The following is an 18,425-nucleotide window of genomic DNA, read 5'->3' as shown; positions in this document are numbered from 1 at the left end:
GGGATATTGATCTAGTTTTCTTTTACTGTGATGCTTTCATCTGGTTTTGTTTACAGAGCAATCCTGACCTCATAAAATGAGTTTGGAAGTGTTTTCTCCTCTTCCGTTTTTGGAAAGAGTTTGTGTATGATTTGTATTTGTTCTCTTAAATAGTTAATAGAATTTATTGGTAAATCCATCTGGATCTGAGGTTTTCTTTGTGGGAAGATTTTACATTGTTGAATTCAATGTAATAGTTATGGGGCATTTAAATTTTCTTTCTTATTGAGCCAGAGTTTATAATTTTGTAATCTTTGATTTTTGAGGAATGTGATCATTTTCCCCTAACTTATCAAATTTATTAGCATATCTATAGGATCTGCAGTGATGTCCTAATTTTCATTTTTTGATATTGGTAATTTGTTTCTTCTCTATATTTTCATTTATTAGGCTTGATAGAGGAATTATCAATTTTATTGAACTTGCCAAAGAACCAATGTTTGGTTTTATGATTTTCTCTATTGGTTTTCCATTTTCAATTTCACTGATTTATGCCTTTATCTTTATTTTCTTTTTTCTGATAACACTGAGTTTATTTTTTTCTATTTTGTTATGGTAGAAACATAAATAATTTATTTTGAATCTTTTGTATTTTTTAATGAAATAATTTAAAGCTATAGTTTCCCCTTAAACATTGCTTTACTTGCGTCCCACAAATTTGATATGCTGTGATTTTATTGTATTTTATTACAGAATATTTTCTAATATTCCTTATGATTTCTTCTTTGATTTATGGATTATTGAGATGTGTGTTTTTTCAAAAATATAAACATTTAGTGAATTTCCAGATATGTTTTTGTTATTTCCAGTTTAATTTCATTGTGGTCAGGAATGATACTCTATGTATTGCTACATATACATTTTTAAGGCCTATTTTATGGGCCAGTAAACTTTGCATGTGCCCCTGAAAATAATGTATATTCTGCAGTTTTTGAGTGGAGAATTCTATCATTATTAATTAGGTTAACTTGTTGAGAATGTTGTTTAAGCTTTCTATTTTTACTGATTTTCAGTCTGCTTATTTTATGAATTACTAAGAGAAGATTGGTGAAATTTATAACATGAATTATGGACTTATTTGTGTCAGTTTTGCTTCATATAATTTAAAACTCTATCATTAGATGTACAGATATTTATGATTATTATGTCATCTTGATGAATTGACCCTATCATCATTGTATATTCTTCTTTATTACTGGTAATATTCTTTGTCCTGGAGTCTACTTGTCTGATATTTATATAGACACTCCAGTTTTCTTATGATGAGCATTTGCTGATGCTATGCTAATGGTACAAATTTTTCTATCTATTTACTCTTAATATATCTATCTTTATATTTCAAGTGTTTCTCACAGGCAGCAAATATTTGAGTCATGCTTTTTGAAAAAGTTAAAATCTATTTGACAATCTCTGCTTTTTAGACCACTTACATGTAATATAATTATTGTTTAGGACATTTACATTTAATGTAACTACAGATATAGTTGGGCTTAAGCCTGGCATCTTGTACTTGTTTCCTACTTGTCCCATCTATTCTATGTTTCTTTTCTTTTTAATATCTTGCCTTCTTTTGGGTTAATTTTAGTATTTCATTTTATCTCTGTATTGAATTACTAGGTATACATCCTTTTAAAAATTGCTTTAATGTTTATAATATATACCTTTAATTTCACAGCCTCCCTTAAAAGAATATTATACTAGCTAACATGTAATGTTAGAACCCTGTACATTTTCATTTTCCCCCCTCATCGTTTCTGTTCTTGTTATTAAATATTTTACTTCTTTCTCTATATATTATTGGTCTTACAATACATGGCTATTATTTTTGTTTTAAACAATAAATCATCTTTTAAAAATATGTTAATATGATTAGAAAGTCTTTTATTCATTATATTTACAAAGTTCTAGAACTCTTTTTGCCTTTGTGTAAGTCCTAGGTTTCCTTCAGCCTCAAGACCTTTCTTTAACATTTCTTGTAGTGGAGTTCAGCTGGCAATAAATTCTCTAGTATTTGTCTTCAAATAGTCTTTATTTCATACTCAATTTTGAAGGATATTTTCACTGGGTATAAAATTCTAGGTTGACAGTTTTTTTCTTTCAGCCTATTAAAGATGTCGTTCCATTGTCTTCTGGCTTGCATTGTTTCTGACGAGAAATCAGCGATCATTCTTATCTTTGTTCCCCTGTAAGTAATGTGTCTTTTTTTCCTGGCTGCTTTTAAGATTTTCTCCTTATCATTGGTTTTTATCAGTTCAATTTTAATGAGTTTTGGTGTGATTTTCTTTGCTTTTATTTTACCTAAGATTCATTGAGCTTCTTGGATCTGTGGGTTTATAGTTTTCATCAAACTTGCAAAATTTTGGCCTTTCTTTTTTTCAAATAATTGCCACTCCCTGCCCCCATTGCACTGTTTTGGCTTTTAAACATACTTGGTTACTCTGCCTGATATTTTCCCACAGCTCACTGAAGCTCTCTTTATTTTTCTTCTAGTATTTCAGTTTGGGTTGTTTTTGTTGTTCTGTCTCCTAATTCACAGATCTTTTCTTCTACATTGTCTAAGCTGCCATTACTGCCATTCAGGGAATTTTTCATTTTTGGTATTATATTTTTTAATTTTTAGAAATTTCATTTGGTTCTTTTTTTATATCTTTAATAGCTAGCCTCATTGTTTTCATATTTTTCTTTAAATATGTTTATAATAGCTGTCTTAGAGTCCTTGTTTGCTAAAACTACCACATTTCTGTAATTTCTGGGTTTGTTTCTAATGCCCAGTTTTTCTCCTAATTATGGGTTACATTTTCCGTCCTTTTCAAATAGTAAGTAATTTTTGACTGGATGCTGGTCTTCAAGAATACTACATTATGAAGTGTCTGGATTTTGTCGTCTTCCATTATAGTGTGTTAAAGTTTCTTTTGACAGTCAAGTTACTGGTGGATTAGCTTAACCCTTCCAAGGCTTGTTCTTATGCTTTGTTAGGGGGATCCTGGGGAGGCTTTTTCACTAATGTTAGTTCAGCTCTCCTACTATGACATGATTTTTTAGAGTTTCCATTGAATAATCCAGGTTTTTACTGAGTTCCCTCCGCTCTGGCTGGTTGGAACTTGAATATCTCCCAACCCTGAATGTGATGTAGGAATTATCCTATATAATAAAGAGGTAATATGCAAATTGACCATCACTCCAACACACAAGATGGCCACCCCCATGTGGTCAAAGATGTGGCCACCCCCATGTGGACACAAGATGGCTGCCACAAGATGGCCAGCAGGGGAGGCCAGTTGGGAGGGACCAGACCTGCAAGGGAGGGCAGTTAGGGGCAATCAGGCCTGCAGGAGAGGGCAGTTAGGGTTGACCGGGCTGGCAGAGGAGGGCAGTTGGGGGTGACCAGGCCTGCAGGGGAGGGCAGTTAGGGGTGACCATGCTGGCAAGGGAGCGAAGTTAGGAGTGATCAGGTTTGCAGGGTAGGGCAGTTGGGGCTACCAGGCCTGCAGGGGAGGACAGTTGGGGTGACCAGGCCAGCAGGGGAGGGCAGTTAGGGGTGACCAGGCTGGCAAGGGAGCAAAGTTAGGAGTGATCGGGTCAGCAGGGTAGGGCAGTTGGGGGCTACCAGGCCTGCAGGGAAGGGAAGTTGGGGGTGACCAGGATGGCGGGGGAGGGCAGTTGGGGGTGACCGGGCCTGCAGGGAGGGCAGTTGGGGCAATCAGGCCAGCAGGGGAGCAGTTAGTCATTGATCAGGCTGGCAGGGGAGTGGTTGGGGGTGATCAGGCTGGCAGGCAGAAGCGGTTAGGGGCAATCATGCAGGCAGGCAGGCGAGTGGTTGGGAGCCAGCAGTCCTGGATTATGAGAGGGATGTCCGACTGCCTGGTGGGATTGGGCATAAACAGGCAGTCGGACATCCCTTGAGGGGTCCCAGATTGGAGAAGGTGCAGGCTGGGCTGAGGGACAACCCCCCTCCCTGTATACAAATTTTGTGCACTGGACCTCTAATTAAGTTATCAATCCCTCATAATTGTTCTCTATGAAGCCAAATTAAATTTTGTCTTACACATGTTTAGTATAAAGCCAAACCTCCCAAGGGACTCCTACTCAGATTTCTAGAGCTTTTACTTTGCTCAGCCCCTTCTTCTTTGGTACTCTACCCAGCAAATTTAAGTCATCTTGCCCCTCTAAACTCCAGTTTTTGTTCACCACAACTCAATAAAACCAACCTATTGTGCTTATATTTCCTCTTCCAGGGCCAAGGTCTGGAAATTGCTTCCAGGAAGAAAGCCAGGGTGGTTGTAGGACTCATTTCATTGTTTCTCTTCTCTCAAGGATCATTGTCCTGTACTACATGTAGTCCGATTTCTGAATATAGTTGTTTCATATATATTTTCCATTTTTTTAGTTGTGTATGGTAGGAGGGCATGTCCAATACCAGTTACTCTGTCATAGTAGGAAACAGAACTCTTGTCTGCCTTGTCTTTATGCTATATTTTTGTTTTTATTTTCAAATGAAAGGAGATCTATCTTTATTACATTTGCCTTATGGTAAAGTATATATTACAATCAGTTGTAATATTTTTCCCAATTACAACTACCTGTGCTCTATCTTCAGAGATTTTGATTCAGTAGATCTAATATGGGGTCTAGGCAACATATTTTTTAAACCTTGACAGATGATTTTTGAAACACAAGCAAAGCTAAGAATCACTATTCTAGTAAGCTTAAATATAGTGTAAATTTGGCGAACTACTACCTGCTCTTAATTCAGTTTTATTCTGTAAAAATGGAATAAAAATTATAGGAATAGGATCTCCTGCATATCCCCACCATCCACATATAAAGCATTAATCTCTGGCAGAACAGGAGTCTTTACCTTAATCAAGCTCTATGGCTGTTGCATAGTCTGATTTCTTTGTGCCTATGCCATAGCAGTTGTTACATATTTTGAATATTATTTCTATTCTAAAAATGTCAAGAAAAGTCGCCTTGATGTTTATAAAGTGCTCTGCAGATATTCTCATAATACACAGATTCAGAGATGGTTTTATCTTGGGTGGTTTCATCTTTGATTAGTGGTGACTTCCTAGAGCTCAGTTTTGAGAAGTATTCTAAGGTCATTTCTGGACTCAGCAGGATGGAATGCTCTTATGGATTAGTGATATCTGTTATGAATTTGGGTTTGGAGAAATGAGGCTACATGTTCTATGTATTTGGAACTCCTATACTGATTAAAGGCACTCTTTTTTTTTTTTTTTTTAGTTTTCTTTAATTACACAAGAAAACTTGTTGCTATTCTCTATATTCATCTTGACTTTTCCACATGTGGGAAACAAATCTTATAGTTATAGAATGCATATATTCAAATAATTTCTTCATCTATTTCTTACTCATTTCCTCTTTCTCACTCTTTAAAAATATAATCAATATAATACTGTTATAAGAGTAGTGGTTTTGGTCTTTACTTACTTTTTGTCTTCTTTGTATATTTTTTAAGGTCAATGGCTCTGTTGATTGTATTTTCGAATTCCAAATTAGACACAAAATATTATGCTTAGTCTAACAATCTTTGAATATTGAATATTGAAAATAGAATATTTGAAGTTAAAATACTTCTAGATAGAAAATTTTATAAAATGTTTGGAGCATAAGTTAAGCTGAATAATTAATAGTAAATATTTTTGAATTATAATTTGATATATAACTAAGTAACAATGTCCTCTCACCTGCAAATTCTTCTTGTTTAGGCCAAACATGGTCCTATAAGATTAGAATATGACAATTTAGAAAAATGTGTCCTACTTTCAACTTATAATTCTATTACTTTTTAAATGTTAGCTAAGTTCTTCGGGCTACAGACTCTTCTGGATGATGATAATTCCTTGGTTCTTATCCTCATTCTCTGTGTGTTATACTGTGTTAAGGAGTTGGGTATTAGCAAACTAGCAGAGATTTAATTTGTGGGTCGCATGTGAGAGAGCTGCATTTCGCTTGGGCGAGAAAGTCATCTTTCCAGTCTCCCAATTTGATGGGGTGGGGTAGAAAATGGAATGGTGGCAGGTGCTTTATCATTCATTTCAATTGCTATCAATTTGAAACGCTGCCTCGTGCCAAAAGTCTAGGATGTTTAGCATAGTATATACTACAGTGAAAAGAGCAGAGTGTCAAGAACCAAGTTCTAGTCCTAGCTAGACTGGACTAGTTCTCATCTAGTCATTTACGAATTCTGTGATCATAGCAAACTACTTAACCTTTTTACCTTTAACTTACCCATATATTTGATGAGGTTATTGATCTGCTGTATCTATCCCACAGAGTTGTTGGGATGATCCGGTGAAATCATAGAGCACTTACCAATGGTATATCATTGTGAGGTAATACTTGGTATTGTGTATGCCACCTTATATTAGATTGTCTCCGCCCATAGGAAAATGGATGATGGAGTTGTGATATCTTTGCTCAATTTAAACATTTTTCATATATTTAAAACACATTTTAGGAAGGCTTCTGGTGATGATTCTATTTAGGTAAAAGAAAACTAATGAAGTATCTGCTGTGTTTTTTACTAGGGCACAAATAATTTCAATGAGAAGTATTCATCAGTTATGCTTTGCTTTACAGCTTGGAATCCCATCCACTGTCAGCACATTGAATGCCACAACGCAATTAACAAACCAGCAGTGAAGGTACTGTTTTATTAGACCTGGTCTCATATTGTATTGCCAGTGGTCAAATTGTCAGCAAGTTGTTGGACGAAATGTTAGTTTATATGTTATTCATGGAATTCAGCTTAATTCTTCACAGTATGAGCCTGACTTGGTTCCCATAATTGAAATGAGTTTTTATATCTGTCCTTCTTTGGGTTTGCTCAGCTGTCAACAGGAAGGAGGTACTTTCCGATTTGTACAGTTTTACGTCACACTGCATTCACAGGAGTCCTCTGACTTCCTGATGATTTCTGGCCTCCCACTCACAGAACTCATCAAGAATCAGATTTTCTTCCTTTCTTATAGGCAGACAGCCCAGCCTACTCCTCTGGCCTGGCCTCACTTTTCTCGCAGGCTGTTCCCTATAGCCACTCCTCCAGGATCGGCCAAACCATCCTCCTTTCTGTCATTTTTAAAAAATTGATATGGCATTCATGTAACACAAAACTGATCGTTTTAAAGTGAACAATTCAGTAGCATTTAGCACTTTCATAATGTTGTGTAACCGCCACCTCTGTTATTTCCAAAACATTTTTATCATCCCCCAAATGTTACTTTCTGAAAATATAAAAAAAGTCTTTTATATTTTAACTTTATACTTCCTAGAAAGGTAACATTCTTGTTAGTTGACAAGACATGTTTTTTCATGACAACAGGTCTGCATGGTATTGTTTTTTTCTTTACAACATGAGCACTTCCCAAATGCACAGGGATATGGCCTTAGGACATGTAGATCAAGGGTACCCAACTTCCAGATGCTTATGCAATAATGTTAAATGAAAAAGAAATTATAAAATTGTGTAGTGTGATGCCAACTTAGTTTAAAAATTGCGTATCTGTACATTTATATTCATTGTGAAAAACCCCCAGTAATGCTCATCAGAACGTCAGTTACTATGATTGCGTTGAGATGGAGGGTTATTGAACTAGTTAAATTTTCTTTCCTTTTCTCCATTTTCCCAAACCTCTACATTGGGAATATATTATATTTATGAACAGAGAACAATATTTTTAATGCAAGGTCAGATATGAACATATTAATATGGGTGTAAACAGATCTGTTCAGAGTAGAACAGAATTGACATTATTAGTCACGAATCAGATGGATCGTGTTAATGAATTCATTGAACACATTAGAGGTCTTCTAGCTAATCTCTGTTGAGTTCTAACATCCTAGGAGTTTTTCCTTTTGAGTGGCGTGAACAAAAGCCTTTATCTGATGGCGTTATCGGTGACTCCTTAGAAATGCAAGTCAAGGTGCAGAAGAGGTCTACCTGGGGTGCATGGGAAAGACTCAGGGAAAATTGATTTATCCTCACAAAGAGCCTAACAGTTCCATAATAGTGAGCTATACCCCGAGGCAGTAATGATTTGCCAAATAGAAAAGTAACATTTATTTTTATTGCAATAGATTGCAAACAACAGAAACACTTGTGGGGCAAGAGCCAAGTGTTGGGATAGGAATTACAATGAATATATGTTGGAATTTATAGTTCATTTTATCACATTCTGCTTCCAGTTTTACTATTTGAAAATCACTTTATGTAATAGTTTGGAGCCCAGGTAATTCTCTAAGATAGGCGTCAGCAAACCAGCCAAATCTGGTCTGCTGCCCGTTTTTGTAAATAAAGTTCTGTTTAGCCCTAACTGGTTTGGCTCAGTTGGTAGAGCATCGGCATGCAGACTGAAGGGTCCCAAGTTCGATTCTGGTCAAGGGCGTGTACCTTGGTTTTGGGCACATCCCCAGTAGGGGATGTGCAGGAGGCAGCTGATCCATGTTTCTCTCTCATCGATGTTTCTGATTCTCTATCCCTCTCCCTTCCTCTCTGTAAAAAAATCAATAAAATATATTTGAAAAAAAAAAAAAGACTGAGATTCCAACAACAACAACAAAAAATAAAAATAAAAAAAATAAAAGGTCCCAGGTTCGATTCTGGTCAAGAGTATGTACCTTGGTTGCGGACATATCCCCAGTAGGAGGTGTGCTGGAGGCAGCTGATGAATCGATGTTTCTAACTTTCTAGCCCTCTCCCTTCCTCTCTGTAAAAAAATCAATAAAATATATTAAAAAAGATAAAGTTCTATTTATTTGCCTATATATCATCTGTGGCTGCTTTCATGCTACAACAGTAGGGTTGAGTAGTTAGTTGTTGTTTTTTTAAAGTATATTTTTTATTGATTTCAGAGAGGAAAGGTGAGGGAGAGAAAGCTAGAAACATCAATGATGAGAGAGAATCATTGACCAGCTGCCTCCTAAAGCCCCACACTGGGGATTGTGCCTGCAACCTGGGCATATGCCGTGACTGGGAATTGAACCGTGACCTCCTGGTTCGTAGGCTGATGCTCAACCACTGAGCCACACCGGCTGGGCTTGAGTAGTTAGTTGTGACAGAGAACACTTGGTACACAGAGCCAGAAATATTTTTCTCTGACGATTTACAGAAAGTTTGCTAGTCCCTGATTTTTAACATACCAAAAAGTAATTATCCATTGCATCAAAGGAAGCATGAAACTTACCTAAGGAAAATTTTCATACCGGGTCTTTAGCAGCAGGCAATATATAATTTACAGATTTAGATGTTATAATTATTTAAATTTAGGAATAATGACTACTGTTTCCCCAATCATTGAAACACCTCAGGATTTTAACTTTAAATGACAGGCTGTTTGGCTTATAAGTTTGGTGCATTTTCCCCTTCAAATCAGTAAAAACAAACAAAAAAAGGCAGAAGGATGTTCCAGAAGAATTTGTGGCTTATTAACTACATAATCGGCTATATCATGAATTGATTATTTCTTGAAGGGCAGAACAGAATTCAAAATGACTTTGGTAAGTCATAGAAACTTAAACTGATGCAAAGTGCAAAATTCAGCTAGTAGTCTACATGTTTTGTTCACTTGATTTTAAAGATCCAGATATTTAAAAATATCCTAGTGATCAACTGTAAAATGAACGCTTTTCATCCCTGCGCTTAGGTTAATGAAAAATCAGCCATAAATAATCCCAAACTGAACAGGGCACAGCAGGGTTAAACAAGACAGGTTCCGTGTGAAGAAAAAAACCACACACCTGGAAATGAAACATTGGATGATTAATGTAGAACTTAGATTGCAGTGTGTGAAAAATGAGTCATTCATTGTTGGATTCAAAGCTAAATTTTATGAATGAGGTTTCTGCTAGCTTTTTGGTAACAGTTACGATTTTCAATCTTACTGTATTTTTCTTTTCTTAAAGAGAGACACTGTGTTTACCACTTTAGAGAAGGAATTACTGTATGAGTAAGATGGAGGCAATTTCAGCAGCCATTGAACAAGATGCTTTTTTATCTTTGGGGAATGAGGTTAGATTTCTTGAACCATTTGTTACTAGAATTGCAAATAACAGGGGAAATGAAAAACCACAGTAGCCACATTTAAATCAACCGTGTGGACTCACGGGCCAGTGCAGGAAAAATGGCTACAGGTTGAATGGGTTCTACTAAACATATTTATTCCACTTTGCTTTTGAAAACCTGTCAGTATTGGAAGATTTGTGCTCATGATGTCGGGAATGTGATAAACAGGACAGGAGCGTTCATTCTGTCTTTTCGTGTGTTTCAGATGTGTATAGACCCTTCCCTGTCAGTAGCTCTGGGTGATAAACCACCCCCACTGTATCTCTGTGAAGAATGCAGCCAGAGGATCGCAGGGTAGGTATAAAGGAAGCAGGGCAACAATGAGGAGATAAGAATAATCAGTTGGACTTAAATTGGTTACAGTATCCACATTTCCCATTAACCTCCCTGGTTTTTAAAGGTTACTTTGTCGGATATTTAATATGTAGCAAACTTTCATTTGAAAGAGTTTAGCTTTGCAGAGTTGCACTCGTTCTCTGTGTGACAGAAGGAAGTAGTTCCATTTACTGAAGCAGCGGCCCTGTTGAAAAGGCCACAGAGAGAAAGAAAACTGGTTTTCAAACATGACAGATAATTCATGTGGGTTCTCTTTGCTTGTTAGCCTCACAGAATCACACTCAGCTTTGTGCACATCATGATGTATTTTGGTTGGCTTAATTAGCATCTGGAAAGTATCATTTAAAGAACTGAATATGATGAAATGCCTATAATTTATAATTTAGCTGGAATGCATTCGACATTGAAGAAGTTTATTATGATAATGCTCTTAATTACACTTCCTTTCTATTAAAAGCCTTTTAGTACTAGCGTGTAGCTTATAAACATTCATGTGGAAGGGTAACATCGCTAAGAAGCTAAAAAAAGAATTTTGTTTTTCTTCATAGGGACCACAGTGAATGGTTGATTGATGTTCTTCTGCCGCAAGGTATGGTTTACTTCAGAAAGAATGAATCATGAGTAATCATGACTAATGGCATGGCTGATTTGTCTCCTTTTGTACTATTTTATTTAACAGACAGTAACCAAAGTATTATATTCTATGAATATTCATTGATATGAAGCATTATATAAATTTCTTGCTGGTAATATGCCTACACCTTTAATAATAAGGGAAGAGATATCATTTCTACCCAAATTAAGGGGAGTTGTTGGATTAGGATTCCGTATGATTAAAGCCCTGCTGAATTATGTTTTAAGAGGTTTTATGTATATATAACAGTGTTACCAATGATATGTTTGCCAGGTCAGAAAGGGAATAAGGAACATTAGTGGGAAGAACATTGAATAATAGGACTTTCTCCTGCCACTATTACTAACTGTGTTTTTAGGGGAAATCATTCAATCACTCCGACACTTAGTCTCCCCATCAGTAAAATGGGGATAAAGTATATCTGACCCATCTCAATGAGGAGACGAGGTCATAATGCTTGTAGTTTGTTAGAGTTCTGAAAGCTAAGCCCGGTAAGTTGACAGATCAGATAGATAAGGTACTACTCTTCCAGCCAGGGGAGGCAGGTAATCTGGCCACCTAATTGGAGACAGTGACCAGGAAAAGTACTGGAAAGCAAAGGAAAGATGAAAGGTGGAAAAAGCTGGGAGCATACTGAGTACAGATAGGCACACAGAGGGAACTCGATAATGGCCTTAGAGGAAGATAATGAAAGAGTAGGAGAGGCCTCATTTAAAAAGCAATCCCTGCTGGGGATCGAGGCACAACCCCGGGCATGTGTCCTGACCTGGAATCAAACCAGCGACCTCTTGGTGCATGGGTTGACCCTCAATCACTGAGCCACACTGGCGGGGCAACAATAACGTTTTATTATTTAACTAGACATGTGACTGACCTCAGATTAAGATAAACTCTAAGGTAGCAAACTGTTAAATAGCCATTAGTTACACAAAACTAGTATTAAAAACCAAGTTGAATATTTCAATCAATTGGCTCCACTAATTCATAATTTTCAGACAAATTTTAGGAGACATTTACCTTTGATCTTTTTAATAATTGGAACATAGATGATACTGTAAATAATAGTTCAGTCCATTTTTTGAACACTTACTCTTTCAAGGGAAATGCTAACATTCTTGGAAAAATTATTTTCAAGTGCTCTCAAGCATCAATTTTCACGGAAATAATTTGTATGCCCACTCAAAAGAGTTTTCAGCTATTCATTTAAGTCAGTCCTGAAGTAGACAGTAGTTTGGCAGCCTTACTCCAACTGGTCAACCCATGGGTTTGAAAATTGCTTTCTCTCAAGTAAGCATGCAGCTGATTTTACACTAGGACAGGACTATTTATAAATGGATAGTTCAACTCTAAGTAATTGAAATAGCAAGATTTTTCTGTATAGAAAGTCCTGTCCAAGGTAAAGCCCTAAATATATCACATCAACTCAGTGTCATAGTATAATGGAACAGCAGTAAAGAGGGATCCATAGACATATCGGTCGATCTGCCTCCCCCATTGGTAGCCTGGGTGACCCTGAAGAAGTCATGCAATCATAGCGGCCCTCAATTTTGTTTTCTGTCAAATGAGATGAAAGTTACTTGGCTTTAACATGATCTGAATTCTAGGTCATGTCTGAGAAGGTTGAGTTACTTATAAGAAGAGGGGAAGTATTTGCAGCATGCAGGTGCTTTTAATCTCATTAAACATAAGTAGATGATAATTCATGAGGCAAGGAAGAAGCTGTTTTGTGTAAGTCTAGAGGTTGTATTACAAAACTTGTTTTTACTCCCTTTCATGGCTGCCCTTGTTGAAAATGGGCTCTCTTTCTTTGTTGATATTTTGTGTACCTTCCCCTTACAGCTGAAATATCTGCCATATGTCAGAAGAAGGTAAGAGCAAACCATCTGTGTGGTGGGGCATGAGTTGCTGTGTTTGTATGTAAATTCATCCATTGACATCTGCCTCATTTCTGCACCCTGGTTTCTCAGTACGTACCTGTCACTGTATTTGTGAAGGGGGAAAAGAAATCAGCATGCAACATTGCTATATCCGAATGGTCTCTATTCCATTTCTGCTTTTGCTCACCCATCTTATGCACAAATATTTTTGATAAGTTACCTGAAATAAAAGCTATGCACTTCTTTGGAATAGAATTCTAATTACAAAAGGTTTGAAGGACAGTATAATCTGTGCAACTTAACTTTGGTAAATGATGTAGCTTATATGCTAAACATCTTTATTGTTTTGAAGTGGAGTTGGAAACAGGCTAATATATGTGTTAAAACATACTCAGACCAACTATATATGGAGAATATTCACTTAAATGTAAATTAAGTGTTATCTCTAGTTAAAGATTCCACCTTCAAATTTCCTTGAGCCTTTCATGACAGTTTCCCTAAACCATACCCTCCTTTTTCCTTGTTGTGGAAAGTACAAGAGAAGGTAGTATGGTGTCCTATATAGAATTTTGTATTAGTTGGTTGAGATACTTGGATTCTGGTCAGCTCTGTCTCCACCTACGATGTACAGATCATTTAAACTTTTGCGGAGTTAGTCATGAATGAGTACCTTTGGAGGCCTGTTTCAGTTATCTATTGCCACATGCCTTATAACAATAAACATTTATTTGATCACAGCTCCTTGGATTGGCAATCTAGCTATACTCAGCTAGGCTTCTTTTGATAAACTCCTAGAGGCTCACTCATGCATTTGTATCGGTTTGTGAGTAGGCTGGGGGTTAGCTGGTCCCAGATGACCTCACTCCCCCGTCTGGGGCTTCCGCCTGGGATGGCTGGGATGGTTGGGGTGACTCGGTGTCTAGTCCTCCCTCTTCCCATAGGTGTCTCATCTTCCAGGAGGCCAGGCTGGATTTGTTCATGTGGGAGCAGGGTTCTGAGAGAATAAGAGGAGGTTGAAAGGCCTTTTGAGACCGAAGCTCAGAAGTCACGCAGCACCACTTCCGCTTCATCCCATTGTCAAAGGGAGTCCCAAGGCCAGCCCCATTCCGAGGAGTCGGGGAATAAACTCTCCCCTTAGATAGCAGCAAGAATTTGTGGTCATATTTAACCCGCCACAATCCACCTTCTGGGCATTATGTTCTTACATTCTCTCCAAATACAAAATATTCTCAGCACCTTACAAAACATTCAAACGTTTTATCCATTTATGACTTCAGGCTGAAAGTGCATTATGTTGTGGTTTGCATCTGGTCTGGTCACTGATGAAACTCTTGGGGTGCAAATTCTCTTGATCCAGAGACCTGTGAACTAAAAAGGCAAGTTATGTCTGCTCTTTCCACACCCAACACACAATGGTGAGATAGGGACATGATAGCAGCAACAGACTTCTGTTCAGGAAGAGGAAGAGGAAGCAGGGAGCAGTCACTGGTCTGTAGCAGCTCCAGCCAGGAGCACATCAGTTCTGTCTCTGGGGATAATGAATGTGCCTTACGTGGGATCTGGTTTTGCTTTCTGGGAATAGTTCCCAGATCCATTGTTGTCTTCCTGGGCATCTTGCTGCACTCTGAGACATCTCTCCTTTTCCATACGAAAAGGCCCATGTGACAGCTAAGCAACTCACTCAGGCTGCTTCCTGCATGTGGGGGGCGGGGGGGAGGGGGGCGGGCGTGGTCTCACAGACCTGTTTTCATGTGGAGCTGTGTCTGTCCCCTGTAGTCTAAGTTGATGGTGCTTTTTTGCTAGTTTGACTTTAAAACTTTGTGAATTTTCAGTAAGTCTTATTGGAGTTCTGTGTCCCCAAATCCATCTATATAGTTATTTTTGAGACAGTTCTTTCTATACTTTGGGCATTTCAATCTGTCCTTAAAATTATTAGAAGCCGTGTTGTAACTGAGAGGCTCAACTGGACATCACCTTATATCTTTCTGAGATTTTAACAAAGGATCATACAGTAGTTAGCAAACTTTTAAAATTTAATCCTCACCCAAGGATATTTTTTTTTCCATTGATTTTTTTTTTTAGAGAGAGTGGAAGGGGGGAGAGAGGGGAGAGAGAGAGAGAGAGAGAGAGAAACATCAATGTGAGAGAGACACATCAATGGGTTGCCTTCTGCATGTGCCCTGATCCAGATAGGGGATAGAGCCTGAAACTGAGGTATCTGCCCTTGATCGGGAATCAAACCTGTGACCCTGCGGTTAATGGGCTGATGCTGTAACCATTGAGCCAAACCAACCAGCACCATTTAGCAAAGTTTTCATTCGATTTTTATCCTGAGGTTATTTCTTACTTTAAGAATCTTTTAGAAGCTGGAAAGACTAGGATGAGAAGCAGCTTTTTTTTTTTTTTTTAAATTTTTTAATATATATTTTATTGATTTCTTACAGAGAGGAAGGGAGAGAGACAGAGAGCTAGAAACATCGATGAGAGAGAAACATCGATCAGCTGCCTCCTGCACACCTCCCACTAGAGATGTGCCCGCAAACAAGGTACATGCCCTTGACCGGAATCGAACCTGGGACCTTTCAGTCTGCAGGCCGACGCTCTATCCACTGAGCCAAACCGGTCATGGCAAAGCAGCTTTATGTTGTAAATCAGCATGTTCCAGCTCTGGCAGTATATACCTAATATATTTGACACCCTGAGCAGACAATTTTTTTAACACTCTCCTCCTTTATATGATAAAATTATTTTTATAATATTTTAGTAATAAGCTTCAAATTAGCACATTTTTATTACTTATTCTTTAACTAGAGGCCCGGTGCATGGGATTTGTGCACTGGTGGGGGACGTGGCCTGTGAGGGTCAACTGCTGTGGGAGCTCCGTTCATCCCAGTCAGCCGAGCAGCTGCAGTGGGAGCAACCCGCTCATCCCAGTCAGCTGATTGGCGCTCCCCCTGTGGAAGCGCACTGACCACGAGGGGGCAGCTCCTGCATTGAGCGTCTGCCCTCTGGTGGTCAGTGTGCGTCATAGTGACTGGTTGATCAGTTGTTCTGGTCTTTCTGCCGTTTGGTCGCTGGGCTTTTATTATATAGGATAGGATAAACATTTTATTGTTTTTCACTTTTTATTTTTTGTTAATAAATCTTTATTGTTCAGATTATTACAGTTGTTCCTCTTTTTCCCCCCCATAGCTCCCCTCCACCCAGTTCCCACCCCATGCCCTTATCCCCCCACTGTCCTCATCCATAGGTGTATGATTTTTGTCCAGTCTCTTCCCTTCCCTCACCCCCTATATCCCTTCTCCCCTGAGAATTGTCAGTCCACTCCCTTTCTATGCCCCTGATTCTATTATATTCACCAGTTTATTCTGTTCATCAGATTTTTTATTTACTTGATTTTTAGGTTCACTTGTTGCTATGTATTTGTTGTCACTTTGTTGTTTATAATTTTTATCTTTACCTTTTTCTTCTTCTTCCCCTTCTTAAAGAATGCTGAATCCCCTTCAGCATTTCATATAATACTGGTTTGGTGGTGATGAACTCCTTTAGTTTTTTTTTTAATCTGTGAAGCTTTTTATCTGACCTTCAATTCTAAATGATAGCTTTGCTGGGTAGAGTAATCTTGGTTGTAGGTTCTTGCTATTCATCACTTTGAATATTTCTTGCCACTCCCTTCTGGCCTGCAAAGTTTCTGTTGAGAAATCAGCTGACAGTCATATGGGTACTCCCTTGTAGGTAACTAACTGTTTTTCTCTTGCTGCTTTTAAGATTCTCTCTTAGTCTTTTGCCCTTGGCATTTTAATTATGATGTGTCTTGGTGTGGTCCTCTTTGGATTCCTCTTGTTTGTTTGTTTTTTGTGCTTCCTGGACTTGTAAGTCTATTTCTTTCACCAGGTAGGGGAAGTTTTCTGTCATTATTTCTTCAAATAGGTTTTCAATATCTTGCCCTCTCTCTTCTTCTGGCACCCCCATAATTCAGATGTTGGTACGCTTGAAGTTGTCCCAGAGGCTACTTACACTATCTTCATATATTTTTTTTAATATTTTTTATTGATTAAGATATTACATATGTGTACCCTCTACCCCCCCCCCCCCCCGCTCATCCCCTCACCCCCCCGTTGTCCGTGTCCATTGGTTAGGCCTATATGCTTGCATATAAGTCCTTTGGTTGATCTTTCCCCCTTGCCCCCACCCTCCCCTACCTTCCCTCCAAGGCCCGACAGTCCAATCAATGCCTCTCCGTCTCTGGATCAGTCCTTGTTCATCAGTTTATGTTGTTCATTATATTCCACAAATGAGTGAGATCCTGTGGTATTTATCCGCTCTCCAGTTCCATCCATGCTGTGGCAAATGGTAAGAGTTCCTTTTTCTTCTTCCTCTTCTTAAAGAATATCTTTCAGCATTTCATATAATGCTGGTTTGGTGGTGATGAACTCCTTTAGCTTTTTCTTATCTGTGAAGCTCTTTATCTGACCTTCCATTCTGAATGATAGCTTTGCTGGATAAAGTAATCTTGGTTGCAGGTTCTTGCTATTCATCTCTTTGAATATTTCTTGCCACTCTCTTCTGGCCTGCATGGTTTCTGTTGAAAAATCAGCTGACAGTCGAATGGGTACTCCCTTGTAGGTAACTGACTGTCTTTCTCTTGCTGCTTTTAAGATTCTCTCTTTGTGTTTTGCTCTTGGCATTTTAATTATGATGTGTCTTGGTGTGGTCCTCTTTGGATTCCTTTTGTTTGGGGTTCTCTGCGCTTCCTGGACTTGTAAGTCCATTTCTTTCACCAGGTAGGGGAAGTTTTCTGTCATTATTTCTTCAAAAAGGTTTTCAATATCTTGCCCTCTCTCTTCTTCTGGCACCCCCATAATTCAGATGTTGGTACGCTTGAAGTTGTCCCAGAGGCTACTTACACTATCTTCATATTTTTGGATTCTTTTTGCCTTTTGCTTTTCTGGTTGGGTGTTTTTTGCATCTTCATATTTCAAATCTTTGGCTTGATTCTTGGGATCCTCCAGTCTGCTGTTGGATCTCTGTATATTATTCTTCACTTGATCTTAGCCAAAAGGCCGAGAAGCGATTATATATTATTCTTTATTTCAGTCAGTGTATGCTTAATTTCTGATTGGTCCTTTTTCATATCCTTGAGGATCTCACTAAATTTCTCAGAGGTTTCTAGAAGATTCTTGAGTAACCTTATAACTATGGGTTTGAACTCTATATTCAGTAGTTTGCTTTCCTCCATTTCTTTCATTTGTGACATGTTTCTTTGTCTCCACATTTTTTATGTTTCCCTGTGTTGGTAGAGTGACTTTCTGTGCTAGGTGTCCTATAGGGCCCAGTGGCTCAGCCTCCCTAATTACCTGAGATTGACACTCTTGGTGCACCTCTTTGTGGGCTGTGTGCACAGTCTTGTTGTAGTTAAGTGTTGATTGCTGTTGGTATGACTGGGAGGAATTGA

At 38.1% G+C, this 18,425-nt stretch overlaps 1 protein-coding gene across 4 annotated transcripts in view; it reads left to right on the top strand.

Moving 5' to 3' along the window:
- UNC79 (unc-79 homolog, NALCN channel complex subunit) overlaps positions 1–18,425 on the top strand; it is a 226,932-nt gene that overhangs the window by 85,773 nt on the left and 122,734 nt on the right. For all 4 annotated transcript variants that reach the window (XM_059687243.1, XM_059687253.1, XM_059687233.1 and 1 more), the window contains exons 8-11: positions 6,643–6,707; positions 10,329–10,417; positions 11,008–11,048; positions 12,933–12,961. In XM_059687243.1, the coding sequence (XP_059543226.1) occupies positions 6,643–6,707; positions 10,329–10,417; positions 11,008–11,048; positions 12,933–12,961 (224 nt within the window). The remainder of the gene's footprint in view (positions 1–6,642; positions 6,708–10,328; positions 10,418–11,007; positions 11,049–12,932; positions 12,962–18,425) is intronic.

This window comes from Myotis daubentonii, chromosome 1 (assembly GCF_963259705.1).
Source record: "Myotis daubentonii chromosome 1, mMyoDau2.1, whole genome shotgun sequence".
Taxonomy (NCBI): Eukaryota; Metazoa; Chordata; class Mammalia; order Chiroptera; family Vespertilionidae; genus Myotis; species Myotis daubentonii.
The sequence above is the reverse complement of the archived record's forward strand: the minus strand, read 5'-3'. Positions and strand labels throughout refer to the sequence as shown.